The 18,306-nt window shown below is 30.5% G+C and overlaps 3 protein-coding genes across 8 annotated transcripts; 2 read left to right on the plus strand and 1 right to left on the minus strand.

Moving 5' to 3' along the window:
- Window positions 1-206: 206 nt before the first annotated feature.
- On the minus strand, window positions 207-5,382 carry TFAM (mitochondrial transcription factor A). 5 transcript variants are annotated; one of them, XM_067354944.1, is made up of 6 exons: window positions 3,585-3,735; window positions 3,293-3,498; window positions 1,795-2,975; window positions 1,490-1,696; window positions 824-1,119; window positions 207-754 (listed from the first exon to the last, which is right to left on the minus strand). In XM_067354944.1, exons 4-6 carry the CDS (start codon window positions 1,596-1,598, stop codon window positions 488-490), a joined length of 672 nt encoding a protein of 223 aa, XP_067211045.1. In that variant the 5' UTR covers window positions 1,599-1,696; window positions 1,795-2,975; window positions 3,293-3,498; window positions 3,585-3,735; the 3' UTR covers window positions 207-487. The 5 variants fall into 5 exon arrangements, with proteins under 5 accessions (XP_067211045.1, XP_067211046.1, XP_067211044.1 ...); XM_012363791.2 differs by lacking the exons at window positions 207-754; window positions 824-1,119; window positions 1,490-1,696 and adding exons at window positions 4,076-4,174; window positions 4,249-4,615; window positions 4,970-5,382 and having other exon boundaries at window positions 1,848-2,975; window positions 3,585-3,948; XM_012363790.2 differs by lacking the exons at window positions 207-754; window positions 824-1,119; window positions 1,490-1,696 and adding exons at window positions 4,076-4,174; window positions 4,249-4,615; window positions 4,928-5,377 and having other exon boundaries at window positions 1,848-2,975; window positions 3,585-3,948.
- A 600-nt stretch (window positions 5,383-5,982) lies between these two features.
- Window positions 5,983-13,310, plus strand: LOC105670252 (transformer homolog A). 2 transcript variants are annotated; one of them, XM_067354922.1, is made up of 11 exons: window positions 5,985-6,132; window positions 6,333-6,402; window positions 6,712-7,103; window positions 7,610-7,794; window positions 10,495-10,605; window positions 11,248-11,350; window positions 11,426-11,491; window positions 11,789-11,905; window positions 12,125-12,284; window positions 12,384-12,552; window positions 12,631-13,310. In XM_067354922.1, exons 3-11 carry the CDS (start codon window positions 6,739-6,741, stop codon window positions 12,645-12,647), a joined length of 1,293 nt encoding a protein of 430 aa, XP_067211023.1. In that variant the 5' UTR covers window positions 5,985-6,132; window positions 6,333-6,402; window positions 6,712-6,738; the 3' UTR covers window positions 12,648-13,310. The 2 variants fall into 2 exon arrangements, with proteins under 2 accessions (XP_067211024.1, XP_067211023.1); XM_067354923.1 differs by lacking the exon at window positions 11,426-11,491 and having other exon boundaries at window positions 5,983-6,132.
- A 695-nt stretch (window positions 13,311-14,005) lies between these two features.
- Window positions 14,006-18,005, plus strand: LOC105668014 (exocyst complex component 2-like). The gene is made up of 11 exons (XM_012360218.2): window positions 14,006-14,326; window positions 14,572-14,872; window positions 14,944-15,139; window positions 15,208-15,709; window positions 15,796-16,091; window positions 16,197-16,381; window positions 16,455-16,569; window positions 16,649-16,927; window positions 17,009-17,335; window positions 17,401-17,585; window positions 17,675-18,005. Exons 1-11 carry the CDS (start codon window positions 14,218-14,220, stop codon window positions 17,859-17,861), a joined length of 2,682 nt encoding a protein of 893 aa, XP_012215641.2. The 5' UTR covers window positions 14,006-14,217; the 3' UTR covers window positions 17,862-18,005.
- The last annotated feature ends 301 nt before the right edge of the window (window positions 18,006-18,306 follow it).

Consider the following 18,306-nt stretch of genomic DNA (forward strand, 5'->3'; position numbering starts at 1 on the left):
TTAAGATTATACAATAAGATTGTAAAATTACATTTATTTGATGTTTTCTTTTTGCATTTATACATGTATGTATTTCTAAGCAGATTATTGATTATATAAATAATTTTAACAAAGTTGATTACACTTTGTTCTCTATAATCTTAAAATTGATAGTGATTTTTCTACTAATGATAGAAAAGGAGCAAGGACAAAATATCTTAAACATATTGATGTGGTATAAGTCACAAAATTTATTTTACAATTATAATATGTATATTTTTAATAAGTGCTTTTGATATGGCACTTATATAAATCAATATTTATTTCATCAAAATTACGACATAATAATAAAGATGTGCAAAAACTATGGAATAATAGTGCCAAATGTTAAATAATACATTATATGATGAAATTTACATATTCTTTTAGAGATTCTGTTTCTTTAACATTTAACAGAAAGTTTTCAACAATAAAACACCAATTTATTTTTATTCGTTTAATTAAATAATTATTCATTTACTAACGTTTCAATGTAATGGTAATAATATGAAATAATAACATAACGCATCAGTACAAAACTGAACATATATAAACAGAAATCTGTAAGTATTAAATTAAATAATGTAAGTGATACTTTAAATCTATAAATCAACTTGGGCTTGATGTTGCACAATATTAAAGCAGCGATTAGTAAACTGCCGTTTTGTATTTCATGAAATTCCTTACATCTGTAGAAACGTCCCAACATCAGTGACCAGTAAGGTATAATAATTGCCTGTAAGAATTAGCGCATATATAAATTATCAATATAAATATCTCAACGAATTATTAAAGATGAGATTACCTGTCCAAATAAATTATCTAGTTTCAGTACTAATAAAATGTTGACAATCCCAGCTAGCAGAATAAGATTGATGCGATTAAATAATAATGTACATAACATCAATTCTGTCTTGGATACTGGCTCTGATAAGCATGTGTTTCTATCATTGTTACTCAAAAAGCTTTCATGTTCATTGTTGCTGATTCTTGCATGATCTTGTAATTCTGCTTCGCTATTGATATATGAACCATTTCTGATGTACTGATCCAAATTTGATTCCGCTTTAAAACCATCATCTTTTATTTCCAGACTATCATCTGCAAAATATTTTTTTATGAATCAATCCAAACTACTTATACAAGAATCTATACATGTTGAAATACAAATAAAAATATTCAAAGATAAATATTACTTGTTCAGATATAAGAAATAGATTAAAAAAATCATAGTTAGTATAGATTAAAAAACCATTTCTTTCCAAAGTAGATTATTGAAGTTGTCACATATTGCATTCAAGTATAATTATAAAAGAATAGAATACAAGTCACAATTTTGGAAAAAACTGTTTCCTTGCTTCTAAATGCACAAAATAGGTACATTAAAAAAAAATTATGTTATTTATTATAACTTTTATGAATCACATTATATTTGATTTCATGTTTCTGCTCAAGTATTCGTTATATTTACCTTTGTTTTCATCTGGATCGTTCCTCCCTGTAATTTTACGTAAACGATTTCCTGAGTTTTCTAAGATTCGTCGTCTCCTTGCTTCTCTCCTCGCATTCACATCGGCCATTATATTTATAATTACAATGAATACGTGTTGATATCTAATATATATGCTCTCTTGTAATATACATTTACTTGCAAAGTGTGCATTGATGAAAAAGGGCACTACAAATCATATAAAACGAATTCATATTCAGCAATTCACCCCAAATAAAGTGGAAGAAAATACACTTTCGTTAACGCTATATATCTCAAGAACATACATGTAGTATTACATATATGCTCAAAAATCAAATATTGTTAGGTAAAGGCAAAATTCTTCAATGTATCAATCCACTTTTTTTTCTTCGTTTATCGCCTGCGATCAAGATCAATTTTTATCAGAAAAATCTCATTCACAATGTATTTGTATTTTAATGATCTTAATTTAATATAGTTTATAATCAAATATTCTGAATAATGTAAAATCATCGATATTAAACAATTCTGTTTTGTGAAGTATCCCCCTAGTTTCCACTCTTATGGAGAATTTACATTGCTTGAGAATCGGAATTGTTCTCTTATGGAGAGTTTACACTGCTTGCAATTTCCGATCTACGAGAAACTGATATCCAATAAGAAATTGTATTTTCTAGGGAATCTGTGTGACTCCATATTTGTTCTAAAAAAATTAATTTTCTTATTGGATATCAAATCGTTTGTCGAAAAAATTGTTAGAAGTGTAATCTTGCATGCTTCAAGTGGTTCAAATGGCAAGAGCGGCCAAACAAAACATATCGAGCATATCATTGATACCCGATATGTATGTCGTCGTGCATTGATTAGATTAATTTTCTAGAAGCAATATGAATTATCATGTCTACTAAATAGTATTCAAATAAATTCAAATAATGTTGTAATTGACAATGATAAAGTACATAGATATTAAAGTGAAAATAATATTGCATGTATAATTAGAAACACAATTTTTCAATTTGAATATACATATGTCTGAAAAATAACATTTGAAAAAAAATTTTTTTTGTAAATGTCATTTGTAATGTCATTTACTAATGATTAGTAGCATTTCAAAGCTTCATTAATTGGTATGTCCTAAACTGTAGACATCTGTTCATGCATTATTTGACTTTGTCCAATGCTGTATCAATGTTGAAGAAACATACTTTAAATAAAATTAATGATTTTTATTCATGCAATCAATGGTCCAATTCACGTATTAATTTTGTTATGTTTTAGACATATTATGTATTAAATAATTGTAATTTATAAATGTAAAGTAGTCATACATATAAAAAAGAAAGATACACATTAATTAATATGCGATGATTTCAAGATGCATAATTGTTAATAATATAAATGTAATGAGCATTTAAATGTTAGTAATATAAGCCATTAAATGCCTCTGTTGCCACCTTGACCATTAGTCCACTCAGAATAACAATTTCTAAAATGGGAGATAACATAATATTAGTGACATATGTGATGCATTCATAAAGCATAATATTTGGTGATAACTTTTATATATCTTTAAATAAGGATAATTTAACTGAAAAAATAATATATCTTACATAAATAATAGTTACAAATTTATTAAACAAATAAAATGTATGATACAAGTCATAAACTGTGTATGTAGAAAAATTTAAAAAAATGTGCAAGCTACTAATTACCTATATACAATGGTCACTTATACATAAGATTTAAAACACAAAATATTGATATTAGAATGGCAGCTGTGCCAATAAAGACGTATTCTCTTACCGTCTTCCAATTTTTAGCAGTCTCTTTCAGGACTGTTAAAAATCTTTTCCATATAAAGACAAAATACTTATGTTTCTGTGCATCAAGAGGTTGTATTGATGTACCAACATCCTTCATCAAATCTTTTGCATTCTTCGAATATTTCAGTTTGTTTTGTAAATTCTTGTCATAAAATATCAGGCTTTTTCTAGATTCATATTGTTGATCTAAACAAACAAATAAATAATTTACAATTTTTTAAATTATGCAAAATATGATATAATGCTTCAAGCTCATATAATATTTCTATTACCACTGTTGGGATCAAGTGTGATATCAGTGCCCCAACCTGTTTTAATATTCTCTTTGTCTTGAATTTTCATACTGGAAGAATCATCTGCAACAATGAATTCAGCTTTTTGCATATTTTGTATAGTAGATTGGTTGGGGCACTCTAAATCCTATTCTTTATGTATATTAGTAACGCGTTTAGATTTAACATTAGATTTAACATTAGATTTCAGCAAATTATGATGTCCTGCTTGAATCATATCTTCCTCCCATTTTTTTAATTCAATTTTGTACTTTTCATACAAATGTGTTGCTTCTACAACATATTTTTCTTTAGCTTCTGTTGTCATATTCTTCCATTCTTCACTTAAATTAATCGTCCAATCCTAAAAATAAGAAAAAAAAACTAATTATAATATTAATATTTACAATTTCAAAAAGTAAGAAATATATAATTGATGGAGAAAAAAAAAGAGAAGTTAACTTTAAAGATTAAATAAGTAATAAACTCACTTTGTATGGTACTTGCGGGTCTTTGGCACTCTGTTTATTCTGCAAGAATAAAAAGAAGGCAGATAATGGCCGCTTTGGCTTTCCAAGTTCTGTAAGTTTCTGTAAAAAGAATAAAATATTATAATGCATGACTTAATATCAAAATTTTGTACAAAAGTTTTTATGTTAATTACTTGTTTAACTTGACTCTTTTCCCAAGCATGTTCCTTTTTTATCAATTCCTTTTTTATTAATAATTTTTGATCAGAAGTTATAGAATTTTCATAGTCCTGTAATTTTTGTTTATAAATAGACTGTTGTTCCATATATTGTTTTTTTAAACTTTCTTTTACTTTTGGCTCAACTTGTGCCCATTGTTTTGATGCCCTTTTTACAACATCTACATATGTACAATCAGGATATTCTTTTTGCAATGTATTTTTCACAGAAAGACAATACTGAATAAAAGGATTTAATGGTTTTTTTGGTTTTGGTGGTAAAATATCTTTTTCTATATTGCGCTTAAGTTTGGACATAATAGGGTTTTGCGTAGCTAGTCTCCTGTAACAAAAAAATTTTAGAATTTTGAAATATGCATAATTTTTAACAGATCAAACTAACATTTTAATTTTTATCTTATTTATTTATGTAGTTGATATAATTTAAAACATAAATAAAACTCAAAAAATAAAATATTTTCATAAAAATACATTTTACTTGTTACTTTATACATAATACTTGTGCTATCTGGGTAACTATTTTTGCATCGAGAATTTTACTTTTATTTCAAAAATATACTATTTCATTGCAGAAAAAATTTTATATTTATTTCAACTCTGAATGATCAGATATAGAACCAATAGCTTATTTTACCTTGTACATAACAAATTAATTGGGCTAGTAGAAAACAATAACCTCCAAGTCGCCATGTTCATGGTATGCACATGTGCTTTCAATTGAATTGAAATATGCAGTAGTTCGAATGTTTTCACAGATATTCTAGTATTCTGAAGACGAAAAAAGGTAGTCTACAAATTGATTTGCATAAAAATCTCGATATATCAGATTAGATATCCATTCTTTTTAATGGCGGATTCAAATTATGATCAAAACTGGTATATAACGCGTAACATACAACACATACAATGCGCAACAAGAGAATAATGTAGGATTCATATAACGTTCGTTTCTAACTTTGGCTATTGTGTATTAGGTGTCGAATAGGAAGATTGGTTTTCTAATGGCTTATGTTCATACGCGATGCTGAACTCGGTCCGAGTTTTCGGACAGAGAAAAAGTTACTAAAACCATAAGGGCCATTCTACAATGCGTTGCAAATACCCCGTCGTCAATTGCGGATAACAATTGAGATTTGTTCGCGTCGCATGCCCCACATGCTCCAATCTATAGCCGAGAGCACAAGCTTTTACATAAAGCATAACGCATAAGCATAAGGAAATTGATTGGTCTATATATAAGCATAAGCAAATGCATAAGGAAATGGACCAATCAATTTCCTTATGCTTATGCGTTATGCTTTATGCAAAAGTCTGTGCTCCGGCCATACAGTATTACGTTACGTATTGGAGCATGTGACGCGACAAACCTGTAGATTGTAGTATTGGAGCGAGTAGGAGCATGCGACGCGAGCTAGTTGCTAGGCGGATTTGCCTTTTTTTCTGCGCATGCGTTTGGAAATCGGCCTCAATGAAGTATTAATTCAAAAGAAATAAGGTATATTCTCAGCCCCTTTATTTATTTTTTAAATTTTTTCGTTGTAAGCCTCCCAAGCTTAACTGCGTTCCGATATTTGCTACTAGTATTAAAATACTATAGGTAGATAATGTAAGCTATAAATTTCAGTACTGATAGTGAATATCGGAACGCAGCTTTTTTCGCGCCCAACAGCGCTCAAGCATTATGTACCTATATACACCGCTAAATTCAGCTAGCAATAATCAGTATTCAGTACGTCTTGGACAGCATCCTTATGTGCGTAGTAAACTTTGTGGATATAGTATCAACTTCAGACATAGCCTGCGTTTCGAAATTCACTGCCAGTACTGAAAATCTGCAATGTACGTAACGTAAACTATAAATTTTCAGTACAGTGATTATATTTATCTTAATAAAAGTGTGAATCTTAAATTGTGGACTAATTCTATATTTTTTTAAGTAAAAGAAGAGAAAAAGATTTTGAACTCAATCTTTTATTAAAGACAAACAGATAAGAAAAACAGATAGAAAGAAAAAAAAAGTAATATTGCATTTTATCCAGGATACAATACGAAGGCCAATGATATACGAAGAAGGGATAGACCATATTGATATCACATTCCATAAAATATGTAAGTAGTTGATGTATATATTTATGCTTTCTGTGACTAAGCAAATTGTTCTGGGTACATTGTAATACAACAATGAGTTTTTAAAGTATCACGAAACTTACAAATAATTTATTATCTCCTTTTACTATTCGTATCTTATAAACAAGGCTTTATAAAGGTAAATCTATAAATATATTAAATATAGGAATCCATATTTTGATTTCAGATTAATATTTAAAATTTACCTGCTTTTTGTTAACTATAAACAAAAAATGGCAAAAGGTATCTTCTGTATTAATCAAAATTTGAATTTTTTATATATTACAACAGTGAACTTTGCTTTGCATCTCTTCACTCATGGATTCAACTCGAGCAACAAATTTTCGGCGTGATGAGGAACCAAGATCAGTACGTAATGAAGATCATAATAGCCATTCAATTTCTCGTACTACAAGAACAGAAGAAGAAAAGCAGAGACGCAGACAAGAGTGGCTGCGACAGCAAGAACGTGAGAGACAACATGAAAAATTAAAGCAGCAAAAAATTTTAGAGTATGAGAGAAAACGTGCGCAATCTTTAAAACATGCGCAAACTTTAAAGCATTCTGAGCAAAAACCTTCACGTCATAGTCGAAGTAGAAGTGATAGCAAGTCTCCCTCCCTTCACCGGCATAGAGGAAGATCTACATCAAATGTTTCCAAATCTGGCACTTTGTATGAAAAGTGAGTCTTAGGCATATATTTGATTATATATGATCATATCTTTTCTAATCCAGGTATGTTCACTAGTGTTTTATATAGAAATAAGGTCAGAACTTGAAAATGTATAAGAAGAATACTTCAATCAAGAAACAAAAAAAATCGGTAAATGATACAATAAATTTATTGGTTGAGAAAAATTACAATAAAGAAGTAATTACTTGTGATACTATTACAAATGTTTAAATTCAATTTAAAAAAATTATTTTACAATGTAAACTATAAATGTTCAAAAATAACAGTAGAATAACAAAATAACAATATTTTTTAAAGAACGTAAATAATATACTATTTTGGAAAAGAATATGATTATTTTAAGAGAGAAAACATTACCTATTATTACACAAATTGTTTACACAAATTATATACAAATAATATATAATTTTAGGGAAAAAAAACGACTGGTTATCTTAATAAAGAAAATATAATTATTTATTTAATTTAACATATTATGATTGAATTCTCTTTAGATTAGATGGGTCTTCAAGTGGGGCAGTACCCTTGTTCAAAGGTGCTCAGGGCATACAGATTAGTACTACAGAGCTACGTCGAATTAAGGTTGATATTCGCAGAAATATTCCTGCGAAAGGATCCATTTCTGAACTAGAACGAGATATACTTAATCCTGAAGATGTGGTCGTCAAAAGAAGAGAGGGTAAAATGCATTGTATTTCTTTAAATTTCTACATTCTTTGTAGAAACTTAATTATTATCTAGATGATATTGAAGCATCGACTTCAGAGAAAATGATGTCTATTCGCGTATATTATATAAATAATTACACAGTGAATTGAATTCTTGTTATCATCTTTACTGGAAGAACAACTGGAAGATTTTGCTCTCTGGAAATGAGCATGAAGCTGTTATGTCAGTAATATTAAAAAGAAAAATGACATCTGGCTATTTTAATAAGGAAAATATAATAATTACTTATTTAATTTAACATATTACGATTGAATTCTGTTTAGATTGGATGGGTTTTCAAGTGGGGAAGTACCCTTGTTCAAAGGTCTTCAGGACGTACAGATTACTATAAAACTACGTTAAATATAAGGTATTTGCAAATATATTCCTGTGAAAAGATCCGTTTTTGAACCAGAACGGGATATAGTTAATCCCGAATGGTTCTCAAAAGAAGAGAGGGCAAAATTGTATTTTTTTAAATTTCTACAAAGAATTTCTACAAGAAAGATTTCTACAAAGAAATTTCTACAAAGAAATTTCTACAAAGAAATTTCTACATTCTTTGTAGAAATTTAATTATTATCTAGGGTTGATATTGAAGCATTGGCTTCAGAGAAAATAATGTCTATTTGCGTATATTATACAAATAATTACACAATGATTTGATTTCTTTTTATTTTTAGAAGCATATATCAGCTGGAAGATTTTGCTCCCTGAAGATGTTAGTGACACAAGAAAGATAGAACTAATGATTAAAGAAAGTCAACAATGAAGATTGGTGTAGATATACCTTCCTGTGAAGATATACGATGGAGAAGAAATTAAAACGGCGATAGTTAAAACCAACAAAGTAAAGGAGCGACATATGGTTGTAGATCCTTCTACAATTAATATTAAAAAGAGTAACAAATTATGGAAGATATTTGGGTATAAGTATAAAAAATTCTTGTAGTTCTTCTTTATTATTTATAGAAATATTGTTTGATTAATTGTTAAAATTGTTAAAATTGGAATTAACTAGTCAAAACTAGTATCACCTAATGTTTGTAGTTAAAACTGTAATTTGTTGTTTTTCGATTATAACTAGTTTAATTTAATAATAAACTCTATATTTGGATATCTTTTTTTGTAATAAAAATTTTAAATGCTTTAAAATTTATTTTATTTAAGTAAATCTAACATATATAAATAAATATATATATATTTTTTTATGGTATTTTAAGTTATCTAGTGATCCCATTTTATTTCTGTTTCAAGTACTAATAAATTATAATCGGTAAATTTTTGATAAATCTAGTTTTAACTACAGACACATTATAGAGATGATTATTTCCAACGTCGGTTTATTTTAACAGACGGTTCAAACTTGTCGACAAAAAAAACTTATTTTGCGATAATTTTTTGCACATTTTATATTTCAAGAATTGATTATTAAATTGAATGATACATTATAACATACTTCATTTATCAATGGATAATCTTTATGTTATCTTAATGGATAGTCTTTTTGTTTATATCTAACAGTTTTAGTCTAATGTTTTAGCACTCTGGACTGGAATTTTTAAGCATCGCTCATCTTTAATGATCAACAACTGAAAATGGGTGTGTCCAAATTTTTTTTTTCTTTTTTTTTGTATTGTTTCTCTGAGTGAAATAAAAACAAAAGAGGATAATCATTCAAATTGATCGATTGTAGATTGTAATAAGAGACTTTTTCGCTCAATAAACTTGGACAGATTTACAGATTTTATAGAATTAATAAAAATATCATATTAAAAATTAAAAACAAAGTGTTCAGATATGTATTTTTTGTAAAATTATTATATAACATCTTAATTAAGCATCAAATTACTTTCAAGATGTTATGTACGATAATAGCATGATTGTAAAGTATTATAATAGTAAAATTTCTCTGCAAACTGGAAGATGAACAATATATTTTAAAAATCAGATTGTATTAAAAAAGAGAGACTCTACAAGACTTCTCAAGACACATTTCACAATCTTATATTGTCATTCAGTAAAAAAAGCTAAACAGCATGTTGTGCATCAAAGTTTTCAATTAGATTGAATAAAAACTATACATTGAATCATTACATAGAAAATGGTATATTTTAAAGTTTGAATTTCATAGAATGCTTTTATATATGTTTTTTTAAACATCATGTTAAAAGATCGGGGATCAAGAGCCGAAGCCGGATGTTAGCTTATTAATCTTCTTTATGTCGTCCTATTATAAATGTCGTATATCTTTTGGTCAATCTTTTCGACCATCTTTAGTACATATATCCTACTAAATCGAGCGATACTAAATTGATAATTTCTAATGAAACAAGAAATATGAAAAAATCTTACTGTGATCTTTTCTGTCTTACATATTCTGTCTTCTCAGAAATATATTGTTTAAAAATCATTGAAATAGAAACATTTCACAAACGTATATTTAGCATTTAAATACTAAGCTTATTTTATGAATATATTTTTATTAATTATAAAAACATAGACATCTATTATACTATTTTAGACGTTACAATAATAACGATTAATAGCAATAATCTAGAAGTGAAAATACGTTGTGGAATAGTCGAGAGAATTAGAAATCATTATTAGCAAAATTATTTTTACTTGCATATCAAAATTGTATTATTAAAAGATGTAATAAACCATATAGGGGAAGGATGTAAACCGATATTCGACAGAGAAGAAATTAAAACGGCGATAGTTAAACCTAACGAAGTGGAGGAGCGACGTACGGTTGTAGCCGTAGATAGGGACCAACCAGGTATGCATTATGCAAACAATTGTTGCTTGTTATTGTTTTGATTTGGCTGTAATTGAAAAGTTTATGATGTTTTTAATTTTTCTTAAAGTTTTTTCCAAACCCTTTAAATAAGAAAAAAATATAAAAACTGCCCGGCTTATATACTTATATAAATATTATTCAAATTATAAATACATTTCAAATACTAAAAACAATAAACGCTCACAGAATCAGAGTTGGATTTCTGTGCTCGTGATTATTAATCAAACACATTGATTTCGACACATCTGCAATGTGCCGAAACGTTTTTACTGAAACTTTTGATTAATAATCACGAGCACTGAAATCCATCTCTAACTCTGTGAGCGTTTGTTGTTTTTAATATTTGACGAACGTAAAAGCTAGTTTTTTATTTTTAATTTGTATTATTTTAAATACATTTCATATGAATATAGATATATTTTGTATAAATGTACAAGGATGTGAAATGTGGAACAAATTTTATCTGTGATTAATCTAAGCAAAATAAATTTGTGTTACATGATGTATATAAAAAAATAAATTAATATCTTAGTTTTTAAACTTTGATGTTCTATAAGTTGTATATTGCCTTAGATATTCTATAACAGTGTTATAGAAAATACTTTAACACTAATGTTTCAGTTTCCTCGAGCAAATTACGAACTTCCACGAAACGCTCTTCATCTTTGAGTCCTACCAGGAATCGTGGTTATAGTCCCGGATATTTATCTTCCTATCAATCAAAGTTTGTATAAATTGACAACAATGACAATAATACAATGCTAAATTTATATTTAATGTTTTTTCATTTTTGTTTCAGGTATCGTATAGATTCGAAGCGTTACGATAGTAGGACGAATTATCATGATCACCGTAAAAATATCGGGTAAATCAATGTAACATTAATTTTTCATTGATATCAAAATCAAATTTTATTTATTGTTTTTAAATAATCGAAAAAAGAGTATTATATAGTTAATGATAAGTATAAACATTGCTTAGAAATATGAGTGTTTAGAGTAAATAAACTTTCAAGATATGAACAACTGCGCGTATGCATATATGAATTTTTTTATCTGAAATTAAATCTAATATTCTCTGCTATTAACTACCAGTTAATTGAAATTTATCTGCTGTAATACTTTTAGATTTTTGAAAACTTTATGTTTTTACTGTATTTCAGGAGAGACAGTGTGGAGAAACGTAGAGAACACAAAGAGAGATATACAGACAGAGAGGCAAAATACGACACTAATCGTTCACGTTCTAGAGAACGAGATCCATGCACCTCAAATTCTAGGTACTGATTGATAGAAATAATTTATTAACAACTAATAATAATTTACTAATAATTTATTTTTATCTTGATCTTTATTTAAATTTTATTTTTATTTATATTATAAATTAAAAATATTAGCCTAATTTGCTTATCTGTAAGACGAGTGAGCATATTAGATGCCAAAACCATTCTTTTAATAAAAATATGAATAATTATTAACAATATTATGTCATTGTATAGGTCGTTTATGGATGACAGAACTTATCGTGACAGATCGAGACGTGAAAGATCAAGTGAACGTTCTCGTGACAAAAGAGATAGAGACAGAGATAGATCTAGAGAACCAAGAGATGTAACACCACATTATATCGAACCAGTACATGTGCCTATTTATTATGGCGTGAGTAAAATCTTTATGAATTTAACTAACCCATTTAACAAGTCTCTTTGTAGTTAATTAAACTTGCAATTAATTTGTTTTTTAATAATGTATTTTTAGAGTTTTCCTCCGAGACCAATTGTAGTAAGTCCTATGGTCCCATTTAGAGGACAAGTCCCTCCTATGGGAAGAGGCCGGCATCCCGGTTTAATGGCACCAGTCAGACCTTTCTCACCACGATTCATTCCTCCAGATATGTACAGATTGGGACCTCCACCACCAAATCCAAGTGAGTATAAATATATAAATGTAATATGAGAGATATATTCTCAGTGTTATATGAATAATATAATGCAAAATTTTGCAGGATATGGACCTTATTGAAACAATGATTTTTATATTCTCCGTATTTCGTAATCATATATGGCCGATAATATAATGTGGAACTAATTAAGAAATTTTTTCAAATTCAATCATTGAATCTTACTAACTTCAGGATCGCAAATAGACCTGAGACAATGATGCGCAAGAAGAGACTTCTATTGTTAGATTGTTCAATATTTTTACTATTCAGACAAGGTATTTTGTCTATATTACATAACAAAAGAAGATATTCAAAATGATTGAGATGTTAGAAAAACAAATTCTTACATAAAAATATGAAAAATTGCTGTCTAAGTACTACATTAGATTAAACTGTATTTGATTCCAATACTAATCTGATAAAGATCAGTATTGGATAAATCAGATACGATAAATATAATCGTAATAGTATATAATGGTATAGTAATATTGTATAGTATTATATTTGGATTTTAGCTCAATAGAAAATTAAATCTTAATAAATTCTATATTTCTCATCCATTTTCATATGAGAACTTTGTAAAATTATTTTAAAATTAATATACAACATAAAATAATATGAAATATATATCTACAATATATTTAATGTACTTTAAGAAATTTGTGTATTATTCTTTAATGTAATTTTAGCACTTTGTATTCTATGAACAATAAAATCGGAATTAAGTTTGCAGTTTAAAAAAATAGATAGAGAAGAATCTAATTGCTTGATGGATGCATGAATGTGCCAAAGTATATTATTACTTTTTTATTACTCTACAATTGTCAAAATGAACGTCTTTACCCTCAATTTCTCTGAACCTATGTCTAGGTAAGTGATTGTGGTGGAAGGTTATTGTTGAGAATGTGTTATTTACAAGAGTGAGAAGTGTGATTGCAGTTTTAAAAATAAATGAGACAACATTTTTCTATTTCTATTTCTGTTTGTCTATACCTACTCAAGTCAAGAATGATATTGTTATTATTATGTGTTATTGCACAAGTATATCCTGTATGTATATCAGTGCAATACATGTAACGATAGCAATACTAAAGTAGAATTTTGCCTATTTTATTTGTGAAACTGTAGTCATACTTTACACTTACAATACTTTATAATATGTTCTCAACAAACTATCAATTACAGTCGGTTAGCCATTAGCGACAAAATAAGAAAAATTTTATTTTAATTAATATAAAATGGATGCTTTTAATTACAGGGAAATTTTTTATTGTGAATACAAATTTTATATATACATATAAAATAATATAATATAATATGTATATATATACTGGAATGGGCACCGAATCGCTTGTCGTATATTGCTGTCCTACGTACAGTCATGTTCGAAACTTTTGACTGTTGTTGATATGAATTGATCGTATGAACTTTTTGATCTACCTTTATTCTCAATGATGTCGCATCGTAGAGACGTGTGAGTGAAATACTAATGCAATTTAGTGCTTCTTGCATCTCAAATCTGGACACACTGTGGCAGATATTATCTAGTGACATGAGAAATGAGAAGCGGCAAGGAAATATATTTCGATGAGAAGTGATGAGTGAGAGCGGACGATAAATGTTTTTATGATTTAGAACGTTATCGTCGAAATGGGACCTCCCCCGGTAGTCACTGGAATATCACCGAAGGAAGGCCCACCTGGCACTCGAGTGATAGTGCGTGGAGAATTTTTAGGAAATAAAGTTCAAGATCTTATTGGTTAGTTTCACTTATATGTCAAAGCATATTAAATTTCCTAAAGATAACGAAATCTGTAATTATATATAAAATACATGTACAAAATATCAGTTTACATAAAAAATAACTTTATTACTGATACTTAAAGTATGTAAAAAATGCTAATGTTCTCACACATAAATGTCAGTACTTAGTTTATCAGCAACATTATTGCTGATAGTAGTCAGTTTGATATAAAGAATACTTAGATATTGCTTGCTTTGCAGGATTGACAATATGTGGATGCGACTGTCTACTATCTGCAGAATGGAAGTCTTCCAACAAAATTATAGCGAGATCAGGACCATGCAAAGGTCGTGGCGACATCATAGTGACGACTCGCAGTGGAGGACAGGGAACCTCAACGGTACAATTTCGTGGTTATCACGAGACTATAGGCCCTATGAAGGAGTCAGCTGTGTGGGTAGAGGAAGCTCCCATACAAAGTTTAGGTTGGGGTAGAAGGGCATTGTCACCTACAAATTATCAACAGGAAGATCCTTTAGGACTTAGTGTTGAAGGAAACGAGTAAATATTTAAATTGTAACTATAAATCATTAATTATATTTTATAATAATTAATTATATTTTATCTTAAAGTAAAAAATTTCCCGAGGATGAATTGATGGAACTCTTTGGGGATGGAAGTGGTGATCTTACGAGTGAAAAGTTTCATCCAGGATGGTTTTTATTACAGCATCATCATGCCACAACTTTGGAAGACTTGAAAGCTGGTTTGGCTTATCTTAAGAGAAAAGTCAATTCCCAAAAGGAAGGACAATTATCATTTCTTAAGGTAATTGTTTAGATAAAGAGGATTTTTTTTAATTGTTACATATATGTAATTAAATTTGAATGAAACAGGCCAATGTGGGAGCAGTAATGGAACAGCTAGATACAATAATGTCATTAAAAGATCAGTTTGAAGCAGATATGAAGAGCTATGGCAGCGATCCCACAGAGAAACTGGAGACAGCTATCAAGCAATCTATGTCAGAGGCTAATAAATTATTTGACGATGTATTAGCGAGAAGGGACAGAGCTGATGCCACTCGCAATGCACTGGCTGTTATGCAACGTTACAAATTTCTCTTTTGTATGCCGATAAACATTGAGAGAAATATCAAACGTGGCAATTACGATCTCGTAATTAATGACTATGCCAGAGTTAAAAATTTGTTTAAAAATACAGAGGTGGAGGTCTTCAGGAAGGTATTGGAAGAAATTGATAATAGAATTAGCAATTTCAAAGTGCTGTTGCGAAAAAAATTAGAAGAGATGCCGTTCAGCTTAGAAGAGCGTAAGAAGATCATTAGAAACCTTGTCAATCTCGACGCTGAGGGCGATCCAGCATGGGATGCAATAGGTATATATTTAAGATGAATATATTTTAATAAATATTGTACTCTCTCTCTTGAAAAAAAAGAGAAAATTCCAAATTTTATGTTTTAGTTTCACATGCAAATTATCTAGAAAAAAGTGTCGCCAACGCTATACACGAACATCTGGACGCAGTTAAGATTAATTGCGAGGATGGGAGCAAAATGTCCAAGTCTACGCCGATAAATATCAAACAGCTACGATCACAGAAAAATGACGAAAATAATTTACCACCACAAATCTCATGCGTCGAAGCGATCTGCGACATCGTGGTCGAACAATTGCCGGATTTGTGGAGATTAGGACAGAGTTACTTCACAGGACAGTTACATGTAGCAGTAGATGCAGAAAAGCAAAGTCTTTTTAAAGTATGTATTACCAAATTTAATTTTTTATCATAATAAAACAAAAAGTACATGTATATCCTCCAAATATTTATCGCCGCATCTAAAATGAATTATTTTCCTTAACAGAATTTAGTTTTATCGAGTATGCAACGCGCTATGGAGGCCATGAAAAGCACGTGCAGTCACGACGTAGAAGCCACATGGCTATTGCATATTTTACGTTGTGTTAGGCAAATGTACGCGTCTCTGATCCATCTAGATTTGCCTAGCGAAGCTCTCGATATCTTCGGATCATTTATATTGGATTTAAGGTACGTTCGAATTATCGCTTGGCACTTAACTTCTCATTATCCATGTTTCAGTGTGTCTTCTTGTGTAATATAGGATACAGTGTTTGGTCGCTCTCTTCAAACAAGGGGCGGACAATATAACAGCTCTGAATCGGAAAGAAACATGGCAGATAGAATACTTAAACGAGGACGGTGGTGTCACAAAACTGGTATAACAAAAATTTGATATTTTAGAGCGAATTCTAGTCTTATTGCAGATTTATGCAGTAATCCTTTTGTGCCGAGTAGCCGTACCTGTTCGAAGAAATAGTCCTCGAGATATCGAAACACGCGCGCGACACGGTGGTCGCTTGCGGTCCGCGAGAAGGACCGCTGTTCAATAATCCGGCCTATCAGATTCTTTATCACAATACAATTAAAACATTGTTCGCGTCGTTCGCACGGTGCCTACAACAATTGGCATTTAGCGGTTGCGAAGAGGCGATGGACAACGATGAGACGTCGGTCTCGCAATTGATCGGCTCGCCTTCCGGCTACAAGAGTAAACCCAGTAAGCATCAAGGACCGGTAAGTGAAGAATTTCGATGCGCTACGACAAGTAAAAAGGAATTATCCTCTTCTTTTAACGTCTTTAAATTTTTTTATCAGTCGTGGGAGCAATGTCTCTTGATCTCGTTAAGCAATATACGATACACGCTAAATACCGTTTTACCAAGAATCGGAGACGCCCTAAAAGCTCAAGGCTACCCGGAGTTATCCACCGCGGTGGGATGGAACTCCGATTGGACGCAGCTGGAGACATTAGACAGCGCCGTTTTGGACGCATATCTAGAGCGCCGATGCGATCCACTGGTCGGCACGATTGAGCCTAGCATGTATTTAGGCGGCTTGGAGTGGGACTTCGATACTGAGCCGAATCATTTAAAGCCGTACGCGCAGGAAATACTGGCGAATCTAATCGCGGTACACGCGGAGGTAATACATCACGTCACGAAATGTTGTTTGTTGAATCTCTGACATGTATCTATTTTTTTTTGCAGGTGCGCCGAGTTGCGCCAGCTTTACTGCAGCGGATCTTGTCCCACATAATAGAGACCATAGCGGAGGAGCTCGCGCGACTCATGTCGTGCGTCACGCAATTTCGTCCGGCCGGAATAGTTCAAGCTCGAACGGATATAATACTCTTGAGAAACGCTCTGCAAGCCTACAGCACGAGTAGAGCGAGGTAAAGGCTGAATACGAAAAGTTTAAAAATTGTGTCAAGACGTCGAAGCGATGTTGGAATCTAAACTGTCAATTCTCTCTCGCAAACAGAAGTTTCTTCGAGGAGGCCCTGGACGCGATTCCTCAGCCCGTGAGTAAGGAGGATCGCATGCGAATAGACGCCCTTTTGTCGAAAGTCACGACATGCATGAGACTGCAGTTGTCGTGTCTCGCCAGCAACGGAACGGAAAATATTCGTTACTTGACGGCGGATCCCGAGCGTGTTACAACCGTGTAATTTATCACATCATTTATGACCAAAGTATCACGTAAAGTGCAACGGCAACGGGTATGTTGTTATTATTACTTTATTTTATTATGATGTGTATATATATTACATTATACAACAGTTGAACAGCTTTAAAATGACAATTGATCTATACTTGCAAGTTGCAATCTTTATTTCACAATTTCTTATAGAAATTAGATAATTTTCGGCAGAATATCTATATGCGTTAAAATCCATATAAAACTTTGTACTGTTTCTGCAATTAATGATTATCGGAAATATATTTTATACTTCGCGCACAATTCTGTTACAACGCATGCGCGCCTGACCGCAGCGTATGCTCACATCGCTATAATTCGTCAAAGTGACAGTTTTTTAACCTGAAAAGTCGTCAACTTTGACGCTTAATATCTCGTCTCCTGGGACAGAGCGACAATTTAGTGAAAGGAAAAAG

The sequence above is a fragment of the Linepithema humile genome, chromosome 5 (assembly GCF_040581485.1).
Source record: "Linepithema humile isolate Giens D197 chromosome 5, Lhum_UNIL_v1.0, whole genome shotgun sequence".
Taxonomy (NCBI): Eukaryota; Metazoa; Arthropoda; class Insecta; order Hymenoptera; family Formicidae; genus Linepithema; species Linepithema humile.